Genomic DNA, 18,873 nt, shown 5'->3' on the forward strand with positions numbered 1-18,873 from the left:
CACCGCTGGCTGTCTGCGTTGAGATCTTATCAGAGACCGTCCAAGTGGGAGCTGTTGGATATTATGTCCGGTTCGATAAGTCAACGCTGTCGACCGGGTCTTGACCCGTAAGAGTTACACCTTGGGCAACGAACTAAATATCCACTTAACCCGTTTAACTGGTAATTACGAACAACATACGAGACTGATCATAATTATTTTTATGATCATAAGCGGGTATTGAACTGAGAGACGGGGACATGGACCGAGTGGGACAAGAACACTCTTGCATCGCCACTTGTCGCGCACCTACATCGCAGCCAATGGCATCACATGCAAGGGGTCTTCTCGCCACTTGTCATGCACCTATATTGTGGCCAATTAAAGCACATGCAATTTTGCATGTTTGACACTTGGCGAAAATGCATGGGCCTTCATGATCTATATAATGGGTATTTGGGTCTTGCATTTTTTTTGTGTGTGTGTGTGTGTTGGATGAACAAATGTAGAGAACACAAAATGCTCTCAACAACACCCAAACACAACCGGCCACCAAGACCGCCGCTGGCCGCCGCCGTCGCCGCCCCATCTTCGCCACCGCCTGCTGCTCGCCGCTGCCACTGCTGCCACCGGCCTGCCGCCGCTGTTTGTCGCGGATGCCGTCGCTGTTTGCCGCGGTTAGCCGCCGCTTGGCGCCGCCTCGTTCGTCGCATTTCGTTGGTTCGTTTACTAGCACTCGTTCGTTGAACCTCGGCGTCTCGACCGGTTAGTCATTAACCGAGGTATATCTTTCTCATCGGTAGTTATAAATATTTATTTCACTGTGCTCGTATTTGCATGTAACCGGATCCTGTCGGGTTTCGCTTTGTTGATCTTTTGTTTATATTTCCGCTGCGTTTTATTAATTAACTCATTTAATTAATTAACTATTATTTATTGAACCGGATTTTTGATAAATAAAATTTTGACCGATCACCGGACTGATATTAAACTAGTTCATTCGGTTCTTTAATTGTATTGCACGGTGTGAGCCATGTTTTTATAGTTTGTATATGCATACAGAAACAGAGACTAAAACCACATAGGAAAACACTTCAATCAAATCCTCTCAAACCTCTAAAGAAAGAAAATCAATAATGAAAATTGGTTACAGAAACATCCCTGATAACAAACCGTAAAGAACAGAGATCTGCGAACAAAATCCGTATACCTTCACCTCCCATAATCAGAATTAGCGAACAACCAGATCGATAAAACCATATTCATAAGTACAAATCAATCTTAAATATTAAAGAACAAAGATTTGATTAGAGAACAAAAGGATCAAAGAGACATCACATAATCAATCAAACAAACAAAGATCCTAATCCCACAAGGAGGATGGTATCGACACAAAATCACAAAATTTATACAAGACTTAACAAAGTACAAATCTCAGATTTAGCAACTATTATACCAAAACGGAAATTTTTTCCAAAATGTTCAAAAATATACAAAACAAAAAACTGATTTACAACAACACTAAGAAAAACCAAGAAGTGTCATGGATCATCAAGTTTATAACTTAATGTGAACTCTCTTGACTGATTATTCAATATATCAACCAAGAATGCCCAATGATGAGTAAGAAAAAATGACACAGATACTTCTTTGAATAAAAGAAAAACAAAGATGAGACAATAAATAAAAGATAAAAAACCTAGACTTCTTTGAGGGCTTTGCATAAAGCCCATTTTATAACTTTGACTTCAACCATTTTTTTCAGCCAACTAACAATAAACGGAACTAAAAAATATATATTCATGTCACCATGCTTACACTTATGCCACCCGGTGTGGTTTGGCTATAAATGGTGCTGCACTTCAAATGTGGGGTTTTGATTGGTTTTCTCACTTGCAACATGGGGTCCACAAGAGCCTCTCCATTAGCGTCCGCCATTACACTCACAAGAGCCCCTTTGACGCCTCTTTATCGCCCCCTATTGACGCCCACGAGTGGAGGTGGGGCGCCATCAGGGCGTTATTGGCTGATGTCAAGGTGGGGCTCCACTCCGCAGTACCACCCAACCTTAGTATATTTGAAATCATATAAAAATGTTATAATATATGTTAATTGAATATTCCAAATCAATAAAAAAATATTATAATATATTAATTGAGTTTAACTTATTGTAATATATTTGTATAGTTCACGGTTTGTAAACAGTTTTAAATTGTATTTTTCTCAATTAGACTAAGCGGTATGGGGGCCGGCTGAGGCCCGGCTTAGCCCGGCGCCGGTCCCCCACACCGCCCCCTGGTTCCGGCACGGCAAGTTCGGCTCCCCAAAGACGGAGAGGACGGGCCACCTTCTTCTCTCTTCTCTCAGAATAACCTATACATATATACATATATATACATAAAGGGGCTCATCCCACACCCCCTAGGTCCATCCCCTTGAAGCCTTTTCTACGGGGCGGTGACATGGCGGCCCATCCCCTTGGGGATGAGGCTCTCCATACCCTCTAGTCTTATGACGTAATGTTTTCATAATTTCCACATGTTTTTTATCCACCTTTATGTTTCTTTATCTACGTTTTAATGTTTAAAACTAAGACGTTAACGTACGAGTTATTTCGTTACAGATTCTTGGTTACAATATTTTATGCTTTGAAAAATAGGTTAGTTTGTCATCACAATTTAAAAATACATTGCATCTCAAATTTTGCAAAGACTTAACAATTTTCGCATCTCATAAAATATTACTAAAGACATCGATAATTAATATCCAACTGCAACGCGCGAGTAGGCGTCAACTCGTAATCCTACAAAAAGTAACTTGGGGTACCTTAGACTAACTTAATAGTTGTGTCTCTTCACATCACACCCTTAAATAATATTCTTGCATTAATAAACACATACCATATGTTAAACACATGTTATGCAACCCAAACCAACATGTCCCAATACACACACCCCTTTAATAAATTATATATAACTAGAAAAAGCAACTTGGGTTATATCTTATTTGTTTAAACATCGAGTCCCTTCGAAAAGGTATGATTTGACTTTATTCCATACCGTTCGAAAAGGTGTGATTTAACCAACTTGGGTCATACATTTTCGTTTAAAAGCCGCATCGTTTAGAAAATTATATTATAAACTTGGGTGATACCTTTTCGTTTAAAACTCGCGCCGGTTAGAACATTATTTTATACATTTTGTTTAAAAGTCGCGTCGGTGTCAGTTATAAAATAATATTATAAGTTGGTCAAACCCTTTCGTTTTAAAGTCACGTGGATTAAAAAAATTATTTGTATTTTCCTAACGTGGTTTGGCACTTCATATCTTTGGTTCCCTCCAAAATCAAGTTTAATATTCTTCTTGAACAAGGGTTTTTGAATTGTTACGTCTGATTCGTATATGGTCACGATTAAGTATGAGTATTAAACTTCAAGAGTGATCGTCTTTTTTTACGTCAAACAATTAAATACATCTCCTTCGATTTATGACACAACCCTTTGTAAATTAGGTTTTTGTTTGATACTTTTACGTTTACATATTAGGCTACACGGTATGCAACCGTCCTCCACCCCGTCTTGGTTCGACGCCGGCGTCGCCCCATCCCGCCCCCCCACCGTCGAGCTCCGTCCCCGTCTTCAACGTCCATTCTTCCACGTTTAGGACGATCCTCCAGGTGGGCCCCCTTTCTTCGACGTTCCGTCACCCCATCCCGCCCACCCCCGTCGAGCTCCGTCCCCCGTCTTCATCCCGTCACCATACCCAGCAGCCTTAATAGAATAAACTCAAAATCGTGTGTATTTTAAGAAATGTAATAGAATAAACTCAAAATCGTGTGTATTTTAAGAAGTATTGTGTTGATTGGTTTATAATTATGTCTATTGCTTTAACGGTTATTTAAATGTCAATTCCTTGGGTATAAATAAATACCTATCATATATAACATTTTTATGTTCAAAGTAGATTGAATATATTAATCTCCAAATTGTTCTCTCCCCTGTACCACAGAGTCCCTGCAGATTTATCAACTTTATTTTCGTCAACTTTAGTCCCTCATTTTACGTCGAAGGACTTTCGCTACACATTTGACCAAATTTGTATATTTAACTAAAAGTTAGTCATGCATACCTGGCTTGGTTCAACCTATTGACCCGTTTCGATACCTTGCCTCCATAATATGCTAATTTGTAGCATTTTTAATCCATAAACCATTATTATCCTGTAAGCATAAGACTTGACAAGTACTTATTAGTCGTCATTTGTCAATTGGCGCTAAAAATCATCCTTTGACCCGTTTGGTCTAAACGACCAAACATCTTGCATTTGTATTTAGAATGGTATATATATATATATATATATATATATATTGAACATTTCATTATTTAACCCATTTCGGCTTACGCCGTAGGGTGTCTTATAACTTTAACTTATGTTTGTCGACACGAGACTAAGTTACCATTTTATCCCTATCCTTATTATGAGTTACCCCATACGGTAACATCTCAAGATTCATTGTATGTTTGTCATTCCACGGCTATATCACCATTTACCCATGTTTACCATTCATCATGGTTTTTATCAATTTTGTATCTGTCCCGACTCGTATCAATCGTGTCGGAATCCAAATTTCCAATATTATCTTTATCGAGTTTATAACTTATAGAATATTTATGTATTCTACAAAAAAGGTGTAAGTTTCACTTACCTCTCATCCGGTTTACTCCTTTCTTCTCGTGCTTGATTCGTTTGACCGCTCCTTTCCCAACCCTCCACCTAGCTCGTTAAGCGTCAAACTATTGTCAACATTTACAAGGTGGTTAGACTAATCATTAACATTCACGACCATTCCACCTTACTTATTCTCTATGTCGAGACTACCATTCGACTTCATCATTAGTTAGATTAACTTATCAAAGGTTAACTACTTTCAATCACATGGTTTACACAATTGAGTCTAAATCAACATGATGTTTAGAACCCTTATTACTTCATATTACACATAATTGCCATATCATTCAAATACGCGTTTTCATTCTAAATTTCAACACTTTAGTTCTCATTTAGGCATTTTAACAAACATCTAATGTGCATAATTTTACATATTTACTAACTAGTTATTTTTATCAAGATTTACATCAAAAATCAAACCTCCATGTTATCATAACATCAATATTCATCAATTTAACACTTTAATCCGAGTGTTCATCATATTGTCATAAAACCCACTTAGCACATAATAGGGTAATTATCAAATCCCTAATTTTGACACCAATTTATCAAGTTTTCAACTAGGGTTTGTTTCTAAACGAAGATTTCATCACAATAACACTCATAGATTCAACATTCATTCCAAAATTTCTATTATGATTGTTCATCATAATCTCAAAGTATCACCAAATCATAAAATTCAACATACCTTGTGATCCCCACGACTAGGTGATCATTTATATGTGTTCATGCATTGATTTGGGGCTTGAATTGAGCTTCAATTTGTTGATTTTGTTAGATTTAGGGTTAGAGCTCTTGGAGCTCATCTCCTGGTCGAACATACATACGCACACACTAAGTGTGTGTGACTTATGTATAATTTTCTAATATTAGACTCAAGTTTCTATTTTTACATCTTAAGTCCCTCGAGTTTAGCTTTTATTTAACCTCCTTACAACACTTAATAGAAATAAACCAACCCTCATAACTAGGGTCGAATGTTCCTAGTTACGTAATGGGTTCGGGGAGGTTTACGACTAATTTGTTTTAAGCCCCGTTAATTCGGGCCTTTTTATAAACTTTATTTTTCCTCAAAAGGATTTGTTCAACTTTTATTTAATATTAGGTTTATTTATTTAAATCGTAATATTTACCGGGTTACTTATACCATTAAGGGTATTTTACCCGTCTTTTAGTATTAACGGGGTTTGGTTACTAAATCCGTTTTCGGGGTGTTACAAGTCTACCCCCTTAAAGAGGTTTCGTCCCCGAAACCTTTCTCCCATACTTTATTGGTTCAGATCATCTGAACCTTAGTTTCGGTGATCACTTGAGCATAGCACGTATATAATAATCTTACCAAAAAGTATGGTAATGTGTTTTTGGTTTTGAAACGTATGCGCATTTTACGTGTATGGCCTCATAGGCCTATACTTTCATCTTGTATTTCTTATTCTGGTCACTTATTTGACCGAGTTGTCATCTGATCATTCGGTTGTATTTATTTTCAACATGTTTTCTTCAAACTAATCTTACATCGACAAACGCTTTATATAAGTCGTAACACTATTCTGACTTTGAAAGGTTTTAACGGCTAGACTGATTAGTCGTCGTCACGTTATACCCCATCATTTGGTTATATCTTATTGCCAACCCGACCTTTTGCGTGTTTTCTGATTTCATGTCTCGTAACTCACGTTACGACGTGGTTATATTCTATATCACTTTTTGTGACCGTGATCACATCACGTCTTGTTTAAGCTTATGCCGACTTTCCATTATCGAAAATCTTTCTTTTGAATATATCTCCTTGCACCTATCGGCGTTAAGATCTTTATTCTTTGATATAAATCATTTTCCGAATTCATCTCATAATATTCATATTTTTAAAACGTTATTCCTTACTAAAGCTGAATTTTAGTTTAACGTTTTTCCTTTTTAACCTTGTCAATTACTCAAATCAAGGAAATTGACAACCCATGATCTATTCCTTTCCGTTCTCATTTTACATGGGGAGTCGTAACCAGTTCCCTCGCTTTATACTATTGACTCGTAGGTTCTTTCACTTAGCCTCATAGGCTATTTCTTTAGATTTTTCACCCTTTTAAGGTGAGACCTCAACAGTTCGTTTCTTTCCGTTTATGACCTGAGGGTATTCTTGGTCCCGTAGACCTTAACTCTACTTTTTAATCCCGTAGGTTATGATGATCCCGTAGATCGTCTTTTATTCGTGTCTATATTCAAATGTATATATGCATATATAGCTTCAAAACATCCCTTGTTATGTTTGGAATCGTTTATTCTCGCTTTTGAACTTTAGTTGACCTTGGTCGTAGTCAAAGGTTTCATTCGTTTACTTCCGGACTAATTTTCCGATTTTATGACTCTTTACGTCATCTACACGTCGGTTTGTTCTACGCTTACCATTATCTGGTTCTCACGTGTATTTCTTTGCAACCCACTACCCGGGTTCTTTTACCTTAAGGTTTTTAGTGCCCATTGCCCCTTGCATAGGTTTATTAATATTTCACGCTTTTATTTATTCGGTTCGCGTTTACTTACGTTAGCAAGCGTTATTCTTTATTTAATTTGTTTGACTTGTTCGTGTGAAATTTCATCACTTATGAAGGTCAAACTTCATTCTTTGTCCGACCCGTTCAACTTTAAAATTGTTAAACGTAATTTATCAAAATTTCTATTTACCATATCTTGTCGTCTTTTAGTCATGACTCGAAGCCCGAGTCTTTTGACTTTCAATTCGCGTTCCCGTCCCTTGGTTTACGCATTCACTCAAAATCCTACCCATCAATCGGGTTTTTTACCGAAGTCGTTATCATTGCAACCCTTCCGGTATGCATTAAGACTTCGCTTCGATTTATTTAGTCGTCTTAGCGAAATCCATCGGTTTTATTCAACCATGTTTTTTTTTATTCTTTATGTGACCATCCTTGACGGCCTTATAGATTCTGAGTGACGATTATCATCGTCATCCTTGCTTTACTACAACTAAAGTTAACAACCTTGATTATCTTTTTCGTATGGACAATACCTTCGTTTTTATGATCCGGCGGATCATCTATACTTTGGTTTTACATGCCCATTTTGTCAACCATGGCTCTTTCATCCAGAATGACTTTTTTTTATGAATTTTCGTCAGGTTATTCATTCATATCATCATTTACATTGGTCTTTGTCCCTTCTCTCGGGCTCATTATTCTAATGTAATACGCTTCCGTCACCTGGCTGTGCATTTACATTATTATCAAGTATTTTGACATCACTCTTTTTAAAATAACTGTCTATGATTAGGGTTGCCTTAATCCCCATTTATTAGATAAAAAGATATTAGTTATTTATAAATAAATTTAAAAGAAAAGGAAAACAAAAGTCATTGGAGCATCAAATAGACTCACTTTAATTTGTCCTTTATATAATGGACATAACATGTTGAGTTTGGTTTAACGAACTTCAAACATTTACTAAACCTAAAAATGTTCGGGAAATTAGTGGTCAACTACAGGGGTTGTACTGTAAATAAGATGAAGTTTTGGGTGACAACTGTAATAAACCGTAAGTGCTGTCTCCCTTTGCTAGCAACTTGCCAATTTTACAGCTTGCAACTTGCGAGTGGACAAAAGGTGTGAGTGATTTCATGATATTTATTTATTTATGCCATGTTTTTCTTTTTTTAATTTTACCAAAATCTAAATAAATAATTTTATTTTAATCGTTCTTTATTTTTCATTATAAACTATAAAAGTATAATATTTTTTATCTCTTAATTTAATTCTATTACCGCTTTAATCAAGTTACATCAAAACAGAAGGTAGACGGACAACAAACTACGCCGCCAACTCTTTCTGAATTGGAAATCCTAACCTTACAAAGACAAATTCCTGCCCCTAGGGCTAGACAATTGTTGTGAATGATTTGTTAGACTCTGGTCAATAAGTGAATAGCTTCTGATGCTATGGAGCCAAATGTATCAATTAACCTATATTCTATACTTCATCAATTATTTTGACCATATATATTCTTTAACTAAATATAATAATTTAATGAATACAAAAATATCTTGTAGAATACTTGCATATATTCTTTTAGTATAAAAACAAGTGATGTTACAAGATTTTAATAATTTTATCTATATACAAGTGATGTCCCTTTGCTTACAAGGTTTTAATAATTTTATCTATATACAATTCAAGTTAATTACACATCTTATTTTAACTAAATAACCACAAACCAGATAAACGTTTGTATTGTTTATAAATGTATTGAAGCATATTCGTGAGAATGACATCGTATAATTTGTTTATGGGCATTTTTATACAACAAAAACGCATCTACCCTATATCGACTGCTATTTTCTTCTCCTTCAGTTTCACAGCTAAAAAGGGCCTTACCAAAGATGCTATTATCATATTCTCACATTTCTCGTTTGTATAAGCTTGTTCCTATATATCATATTAACGTTATTGTTATTGTTGTTATTATTCTTTTTTTAACGACAAAGAATCTCACGTGTAAACACACATTGTTCGGGGTTATGTCTAAGGTCAACTCCTCGACCGCTATGAGACCGTGTCCACGCAGAAACCAGATTGAATCCGTAAACCCACACCCTATTATTTAATATTTATTAGGGAAAAGATCAAATAGGAAGTTAATTTTCACTAGGAAGGATAGGAAGCCATAGGATTATGACATGTGGCAAATTATTCCATATATAAATTAGGAACCTTCTTGTGCATCATGACTTGTACTCTATGCTTGAGGAATTTTTCAAAAAAAAAACTTAACTTTTCACTTTCAACCTTAAAGTTTTATCTTTTACATTTTAACCCATTACTTGATTTTCCACTTTTAACGTTAAAGTTTTATCTTTTACATTTTAACTCATTTAAATTTTTTACTTTTAACTCAAACTTTTTCATCTTTTGTAATTTAACACAACACTTTATTATTTACAACTTTGGTCCCCCATACTTTTTATATTTCGCAAGTTTTTCGTTTTACGTTTCGTTCTAAATTTTGCGAGTTAACTTGTCGTAGCGTGCATGTGAAGTTCAACGTTTTTGCTCTATTTTCCATATTTGATAGACCCGTCGCAACGCGTCCATTTTTTCCCTTTTGAAAACTTCGTCGCAACTGGCGGGTCCTAGATCGACTAAGTTATTATTTTCTACGTTTTACGTTTCTGGTTAATTTCTTCGCATTAACACACTGTAACGGATGTACGTGGTTCAACGATTTTAGTCTCCCTTTCGTTCAGTGTAATTTTTACCATTTTGTCTATTTTACTTTTACGAAGTTGAGAGTCGACGTCGTTGTGGCATTGGTGCTACTTGGCACGGTTTTACGAATGTTTTTAACCTATTAATTTTCTTACTAATATTTTATTTCGATTTACCCCTATACTTCCTTTACTTAAAAACTATTTTTACGTGCATATTTTATGTACGGGTATGTATAAATATGATTTCTTCTACATTCCAACGTAAACTTTTTTTATAGACGAGTCAGGTCAAATATAATACGTTTTCGTTTAAAGAAACCATTTCACGTGCATATTTCTATGTACGTTTTCGTACAAATTCAAGTTATTGTTCGATATGAGTTCCATTTACTTTACGTTTGATCCAATGACAATGCTTATACAGGTTACACTGAGTTCAACTAGATACGTCGAAATGTGTGTTTTCATATGGTTAATGCATTATATAACATTTGGACTAATCCATTCAATGTTTACGATGTACTCGTGCCGCAACGCGGGCGGGTCTTAACTCTAGTTTTAAAATAAAGAGAAAGGGTATTTTAGTCAATCCAACTCCTTCTTCTTCTTTTTTCAAAACCCAGTAAATTCAAAAACCCACCATTTTCAAAACCCACCATCTTCAACTATTTCTTCACTTTCTATCTCAATAATCACTACATTATAGTGCGATTTTCATCACCAATCAATGATTCAGAACCTGATCAACATGTTCTTCAGCTTTTTTTTTTTTTTGAAGAAAACCCAGTTTAATTTCATAAAAAAATCTCGTTTTTTCCGGTGATTTTGAAGATAATCACTCGATTCGTTCGATTCGAGCATTGATAAGTGTTTCTATCATTCAAATTTCGTTAATTGATGAAGAAATCAGCTTCAATCCATGTAAGAAATTCTTTAATTTCATTTTCATGATCTGGGTTTTTGATTTCGTCATTGTGTTTTACGATCTTTGCGGGGGTCCGGGGGCGGCAGCCCCCGGTAGCGGGGTCCCAGGGGCGGTTTTAGGTGTACTAAAAATTCATAAAACCAGACTAAGTTTTACGATTTTTCGATTAAATTGCTGTACTAAAAACGCATCAGAAAAATTAATTTTCCATAAATTGGCTCATTTCGAAGACAGTAATTCGTAGACAATTCAGACAGTTCACAGTGACAGACGGTTTTATGTGTCCATTGCGTTTTAGAAATAAGAGAGTTTTATGTGGTTTCTGGCTATTGCGTTTTAGAAAAAACACATTTTTAAGTGTTGTTAGTCATTGCGTTTTAGGTAAAACACATTTTTTAGTTGTTTTCAGTCCATTGCGTTTTAGAATGAGTCATTTTTAAGTGTTTTCTGGCCATTGCGTTTTACATATAAGACATTTCTTTGTGTTTTTGGTGCATTGCGTTTTAGGTAAAACACTTTTTTATGTGTTTTCAGTCCATTGCGTTTTAGAAAACAGACATATTAAGTGTATTCTGGCCATTGCGTTTTACAAATAAGTCATTTCTTTGTGTTTTTGGTGCATTGCGTTTTAGGTAAATCACATTTTTATGTGTTTTCTGGCCATTGCGTTTTACAAATAAGACATTTCTGTGTGTTTTCTGGCCATTGCGTTTTACAAATAAGTCATTTCTTTGTGTTTTTGGTGCATTGCGTTTTAGAAAAATGTCATTTTTTAGGTTTTTTTTCATTGCGTTTTACGTAACTGGTGGTTTTTCTATTGCGTTTTACGCAACTGGGTTTTAATTTTTTTAAATATAGCAATAGTATACTCGTTTTAAAGATAAAAAAACGCTCGTTTTTTTGGTGCAATTTTTATAAAAAAATAATGTCGTATGAAAGAGTTATTAACGTTTAAAAAATGAGGGAGAATTGGAGGAGAGAGAAACTATTGGCTTGGATTGACTAGAATGCCCTTGAACAAACTCACGCGCCTCTTTTCTTTCTTTCAATTTCCCTGATTTAATCTTAGCCCTTGATTAACTTAATGGATGGTTAAGATCACTTCCTATCCTTACTAACCAAATAAATTCTTAGTGTATCTCCACCCATATTTATTATGACAGAGGAAGTAATTATTGGGGAGGTAATAATAATAAATATAAATAATAAATAAAAAAAAAAACAAGAACATCTCATTTTGGGTTGTCAAAACAGAAAGCTTTCTTCATCAAACCGAGTCAACGATGAAGGAAAGATTCGCAAAACGAACAAAACCCTAACAATCCAAAATCAACAACAACACGGAGTTCTGATTCCATTCAATTCGATTTCAAATCGTCTCATCTTCCTGATCACATTGCGTGTTTTCGAAGATCTCTACTGCATAAATCAAGGTAAACCTCGATTTAACTGTTAATTCATCTTAAAATAAGTTTTATTGCTTCCTTTGAGCTTTCGAGTGTTCGTATTTCAGAGAATGTAGCTGAGAGAGACTCGGTTACTGTTTGATTGATTGTATGCGATTGGAAATATATAAATTGCAGGAGTATCATGTAAGGAAGATGTGTTTTGTGAGAGGAGAAATTGATTTGACCTAATTTGCTTGTGATACAAGTTTCGTATGTGTTTTGTGATGTTTTCGATGAGATTAGTGGATTGCATTTAAATCTGGAAGGTGATCTGTAGCTGTTATTAAGCTATTTGTCATAATAGATTGATTTATTGTTATTAGGTTTTAGAACATTGTTATTGAATCTAACAGTTGTAACTTAATTCAATGGATGCTTGTTTTATAAAATGCAGATGCTGAGTGAGATTTATACATTTTGGTCTAAAGTATTGGTTACCTGGTTTCATTTCTTTATTTTTCTTCCTAATATGAGTGTCAATGCAAGTGTTGTTAGATTCGAGGATCGACTTAAGATAGGGTTGTAACGGGCGTGTGTGTTGAATAGGTAGTTGATCTACCTGGCTGTCAGGATCTGTTCTTACCATATTAGATATATGTAAGTTATGTAATGATCTGTGACAGTAGCGAATTCTTTCAGAGTATCATAGGATGTACAGCATTTTGGAAGGTCTTTGTAATGCTTTTGTATTATGTTGAAGCTTTAAAATAGAGTTATCTAATGTTTATGTAGGAGAACCTACTAGTTTAAGCTCCCTGACAGTAAGTTTAATGTCCCAAATTCAACAGACAGGGCAAAGGATATCGGATGGTTGATATCGAGAAGTCAATTAAATAACAGAAAGATAAAACAGGTTGATTCAGTTTATTCTTTATCATCATCTCGGTTAGTTAGTATAGGTTAATTCAGTTTGATTTTAGTCACCCGTTTAAGTTCCAACCAAAGTGCTTTGTGTGAAGAAGTTTCCATTTCCATTTCCATATTTAATAAAATTTTGATTTTAGTGTTTAAGCAGGGATGGCTATGGCAAACTCAAAGGGACCTTCAACAATGAGAAGTATGATGTACAACGGAAAGCACTCATTACTCCCCCCTAAAAGTCCATTTCCCAGCACTGCTCCATCGTACGCTGATTACGTCTCAAATTCCGCAATTGGGCCAAAAGGACCACCGAAGTACAGAGATGTAAATCCACATCATCAACGTACTTCCTCTGAAAGCTTTCTGATTGAAGAACAACCTTCTTGGCTTGATGATCTTCTTAACGAACCAGAAACACCACCTGTAAGAAGAGGACATCGGCGATCATCAAGTGACTCTTTCACATACATGGAAGCTGCTAATGCTGCTTACAATGAATATCAAGCACAAACTGAAAACAGATTGAGAAATTTGACTTCTGCTCCTTCATGGGGATCTCAAGACTTTGATTTATATAAAGATTTTCGAAATCCGGGGTCTTTCTATGCTGAGCCAAACGCAATGATTAAAAGTAAGAACCGCGGGGCATGGGATTTACCACAAAATGCTTCAAAACATAACTTTGTTCATCAAGCTTCTGTATCTTTGAGTGCTTCACGAGAGGGTGATGGGAATACATCCATTGCAACTAATAAGAAAGAAGCAGTTGAATCTGCACGACAAGATGCAGATGCTTCTGAAAGAAAGGATTCTTATAGCAACAAGGGTTCTGTATCAGATACAGACACAAAACGTGCCAAACAGTAAGCAAATCTTTTCTGTTTACTAGAATAATAATAATGGTTTGAAGTTAGCAGCGCATCCATTAATCTGATAATGACCTAATACAGGCAATTTGCTCAACGTTCACGGGTGCGAAAGCTTCAGTACATCGCTGAGCTGGAAAAGAATGTACAGGCTTTACAGGTAGATTAGATTTGAACACAAAAAACCTTTTTCTTATGGATGTCTAGTATCTATTCCAACTGTAACATATTGTATCTGCTGTGACTGCAGGCAGAAGGTTCTGAAGTTTCTGCTGAGGTGGAATTTCTAAACCAACAAAGTCTTATTCTGGGCATGGAGAATAAAGCGCTGAAACAACGGTTGGATAATTTGGCTCAGGAGCAACTTATCAAGTACAGTAAGTTTCTATACATGTTCATCCTTTGCAACTTGAATAATTATTTTCTGATTTGTGGATGTGGCATGATGAGAAGGTTGGATAACGGGTCAAATTTTATCACGGACTGAGATGGGCCGGGTTGGGTTGACCCACATATGATTTTCTGTTTACTTTTTCGAAACAGCTTACAGTAATAAAATGTTAATTGTGATTACCAAAGAGATACTCTTACGGTAATAGTACTAAATTTTTGAATAATATGATTTAGGGGTTGTATGTTTTAAAAATAGACTTTGGACACTTTCAACTGTTTAACTCGTTCGTCTTTTAGCTTGTTAGTTGTATATATTGTATTATGTATATGTATATTTAATGCTTAAAACCTCCAAAAAACCATTGTAGTAAAAAAGATTATTAGTAAAACAGTGTATTTTTGTAAAAAGCAAAAAGCTATAAGTTCTGGAGAGAAAAACAGTTTTGGACCTTTGGTCAACCAAACCTGAGTTGACCGGTACAAAATTACCAATTTTGACCTAAACCCACCCATTTTGCCACCTCATCGAATCTAACCACTTGTTTCGTTTTTCAGTGGAGCATGAAGTTCTAGAGAGAGAGCTAGGAAGACTGCGAGCTTTATATCAGCAACAGCAACAACCACCTCAGCCAATCCGGCGTACTGCCAGCAAGGATAAGCTCGATGCTCAATTCTCAAACCTATCTTTGAAAAACAACTCTGGTTCTATGAGTGATGTTTCCGGTCCCCTTCACATTTGAATTCAAATGTCATCATCCCAATAGGAAAAAATCACTTGCAGGCTTGACTAGGTTGTTTAGCTTCGGTATCAAGTGGGGTGTTTTTATGTTTCTAAATTTAGTATGTTGTTGTGCACCTGGTAGTCTGTTTCCCAGTTGGAGACTCACCCGAGGTGGTAACTGTAGAACGCGATACAACATATCATGTTCTTGCATATGCTTATGCTCATTGATTATCAACTCTTTTTTTTCATCCTAGTATTGTGCAATGTTGTTGGTGTAATATTGTCCTCAGTTGAACTTGCTTTTATCTGTTGTAGTTTGGATGCTGGTATCTTTGCTTAATAGTTAATGATACCAAAAGTTACAGGCAACGACTTCTTCAAACTTACGGGCAAGTTAAGTTTTGTTTTAGGCCTCAAAACACGTCGAGCCGTCCTTTGGTGAAAATAGGCTAATTGAAAGTTCAGTGGACCGTTTGTGAACTGTTTGGAGAGAAGTTCGAACATGAACACAAGTCTTGTTTGTTCATTTTTGTCTATCGAGTTGGGGGTCTCACTGGAAGCAGCCTCTGTATTCCTAACGAGTAGAGGTAAGAGTGTCTACATCTTACTCTCCTCAGACCCTATCTTAGCTTTGCTATTGGTGGGATTTACTGAGTATGATGATGATGATGATGATGATGATGATGATGATGATGATGATGATGATGAGTGTGTACGTTCACGCTTGTTTGTTTATGTTCACTAATGTTTGTTCAACTTCATTTGTTTATATGTTCATTCAATTTTTTAAGCCTATTACAACTTAGTCTGGTTTTATGAATTTTTTAGGTACAAGAGATTGATGTTCACGTTTACTTTCAACTAGATATTTAACCTTCGCGCGCGTTGCGGTGCGAGCCACGAAGGCTGAAACATCGTTAACATGCGTTATATCACATGATATCAGACGTACTTTATAATAATCCAAAGTGATTGCATTCTATTTAATAGGTACCGATTTCACATTCATTAGTATATGGTCGTGAATTGGATAAAGAACTATAGTCCATATGTTAAGAAAGACACAGGTCAGAACACGATACAGGAAGTTCCAGCTAGATCCAGAAACTTGATCGTATAATCCAAATGATTACCCAATGTTGCCTCATCTCGGTCTACCTGATCCAGAATCATCAAAAAAGGGTGTGGTCCCTTCTCACAACTCATCTAAGGTTCCACACTTCAACGTCCTTTATAATTACCACTCTTTCACGCCCTCTTCCTCGTATGTTAGGTGGACCATGAACATCTTATGCCAACTACAAAAAAACTTATAAATTTTCTAGTAGAAATAACTTCACAAAATGAAAGACCTTAAAATCATAAAAATCTAACCTCTATATTCATATTCAACTAATGGTTGCACTTAATCCGCTGCAATAAGTGGTTGATACCTGCATATCAGTAAGAGCAAATAAAAAACCAACATTGTTGATTCCGTGATTACCCAACAGATGACGAATCAAGCTCCTTCTTTGATAAAGCAATTGTAATCACGAACACATGATGGGTTGTTTCAAGACTACATTCAAAGAAACAGAAGTTGCTTTCTTCGCATAAATATATCATAGAAAATAGATTATGAACATTCACATCATAGCAAAGATTATTATTTTTTTCGTTCTTACGGTTCTTGCGGTTTGGATTGTAAGAAGCGTGTCTGGTTGATGAGGCCATGACCGCCCAAATACATAAATGTCTTGAATGGGATTAATCTTTATAGTAGCTTTCATTAGAGTCCCATTCAGCCACTTTTCAAAAGTACAGCTCATTAGCCACACTTCCCAAATGGCATAAAGATACTCTGATCTGCAAATAACATTACTTGGATGATTAATAAAGCAGGGGCACATATAAAAAGCCATGAAAAATAGCATCCACCACAGAACTATAATCAACAAACCCACAAGGAAACAATTTTTTTTAAATCACTGCTCAATAATCAGATTAATAGACTTAATTTAAAACCCTAGAGTTCAACTGTTCAAGCTGCCAAAATATTCAGTAACTTAACACAAAACGTACACAGAATCAAGTGATGATGGTTGTTCCAAGGCTTGATCGGGTCTTCTAGCGGTGAGTTAGGGCATAAATCGGAAAGTGATGCTAACGAAGCCGCCGACATGGGACTGCGGGTAAATGTCGACGGTATCGTTTGGCAGCCGCATTTGCCAATCTCCGGAAAGTAGTGGCTGAAATACCCAATTTTAGGTTACATCTGGTAGTTTTGAGAGTTTTGGAAGGATTCTGAATGTAATTTAGGTGTGATTGTGAAGGAGGTGTGATTGTGAAGCACGTTGATGACTTTGAAGATTGGATGCATTGTATGGTGGGGAGTGGGGACATATCGGGGTTTTTTTTGGAAAACCCGCCAAGCCTATGGTACAACCTACCTAAGCACAAAGTTGTTGCTTATTTATAGGTTTTAATTAGTGTTCGCTTGGTTATGTTTGTTCATGTATGTTCCCTAACGTTTGTTCATTTGTGTTCGTTTACGTTTATGAACCGTTTGTTTATACTATAAACAAAGAAACATGTTCAAACATATTTCGGTTAGAACTTGTTTCCATCCGAACAAAACGATATAACAAAGAAGAAGAAAAAACAATTCGAGCATGTTTAACCCGTTATCATAAGCGATACCAATAAAAGAAAAGTTAAAAAAGAATCTAATTGTAATATACAATGAGGGGATGATTATTGTACAATAGGGCTAATTCGTACTAAGTGCATGAGAAATTCAAAGACAAGGGTATTTTAGGAAGGTCTAATATTATTATACTCATAAATCCACTTCCCCTTCAAACATCTATAACTTTTTCATATGATAATATTTTTTTTTTTAAATTTATCGTATTAATGAGCATTTCATTTTCTTTAATTCGAGTCGGCTATTGTTATAGTTTTCTTTATTTTTAATTTTTTATGGGATACGTGATTACACATTCCATAAAAATCATTATGTGATTACACATTTAATATGATTTATTATAATTGATGTTATTACAATTATATTTATTACGTGATTACATATTCAATAATAAAAACTTAATTGTTTATATTTTATTATGTGACTAAATCTTTAATATATGGACTACTTGGTTACTATAGGTTGATTGGTTAATATTTTATATTACAACTAAATAAACCTCATTTTACTAGTTATACCCCACGTTCTTATATGTGGGCCCCACAACTTTTTCTCTCGCAAGGAAGGTGTATCAAGTAAGACTATGGGGTATGGGGCGGGGGTTGGGGCGTGGGTTGGGTACAAACGCCCAAGTCACCACCCCGGGTGGGCTTGAGTTTCGGCGTGGCCCCATGGGCGGGGGTTTCAGCCCGGGCGTTGGGCGGGCCTAGCGGTCTTCCGTGGCCGGCTCTCATTGGCTGGGTTGGCTAGGCTATAGGTGGCTATGATTTAAATTTAAAAAACAACTGTTTGGCCAAGCCAACTACTATAAAACCCCCACCGCCTGTCCACATCGCTACCCCAACCCTTCGTGGCGGTGATATAAGTCACGAAGACCGGGCGGCGGTGGCCAACATCGAGTTCCGGGGCAAGGAGCGGAAGCCGTTTGACAAGCTCGCCCTGTTCGAAATCTACCTAACGCTTAATTAGGGGTTTTTTTTATATGTCTAACTATGTTTTTTTAGATTTGTAATCCTTTTTTTTGTAGGATTTTGTAATTTTTA

The 18,873-nt window shown here is 35.9% G+C and overlaps 1 protein-coding gene and 1 long non-coding RNA gene across 7 annotated transcripts; one reads left to right on the forward strand and one right to left on the reverse strand.

Annotated features, from left to right (window-relative positions):
• The first annotated feature begins 12,076 nt into the window (after positions 1–12,076).
• On the forward strand, positions 12,077–15,419 carry LOC110926469 (uncharacterized protein At4g06598). 6 transcript variants are annotated; one of them, XM_022170232.2, is made up of 6 exons: positions 12,077–12,282; positions 12,363–12,563; positions 13,302–14,021; positions 14,109–14,184; positions 14,275–14,401; positions 14,973–15,419. In XM_022170232.2, the coding sequence occupies exons 3-6, from the start codon at positions 13,315–13,317 to the stop codon at positions 15,155–15,157; spliced, it is 1,095 nt and encodes a 364-aa protein (XP_022025924.1). In that variant the 5' UTR covers positions 12,077–12,282; positions 12,363–12,563; positions 13,302–13,314; the 3' UTR covers positions 15,158–15,419. The 6 variants fall into 6 exon arrangements, with proteins under 6 accessions (XP_022025924.1, XP_022025925.1, XP_022025923.1 ...); XM_022170233.2 differs by having other exon boundaries at positions 12,363–12,441; XM_022170231.2 differs by lacking the exon at positions 12,363–12,563 and adding an exon at positions 13,086–13,150.
• A 674-nt stretch (positions 15,420–16,093) lies between these two features.
• On the reverse strand, positions 16,094–17,534 carry LOC110923128. The gene is made up of 4 exons (XR_002583758.2): positions 17,206–17,534; positions 16,809–16,989; positions 16,516–16,702; positions 16,094–16,439 (listed from the first exon to the last, which is right to left on the reverse strand). It is a non-coding gene; the product is annotated as an uncharacterized LOC110923128 (long non-coding RNA).
• Positions 17,535–18,873: the final 1,339 nt, after the last annotated feature.

This window comes from Helianthus annuus, chromosome 11 (genome assembly GCF_002127325.2).
Source record: "Helianthus annuus cultivar XRQ/B chromosome 11, HanXRQr2.0-SUNRISE, whole genome shotgun sequence".
Lineage (NCBI taxonomy): Eukaryota > Viridiplantae > Streptophyta > Magnoliopsida > Asterales > Asteraceae > Helianthus > Helianthus annuus.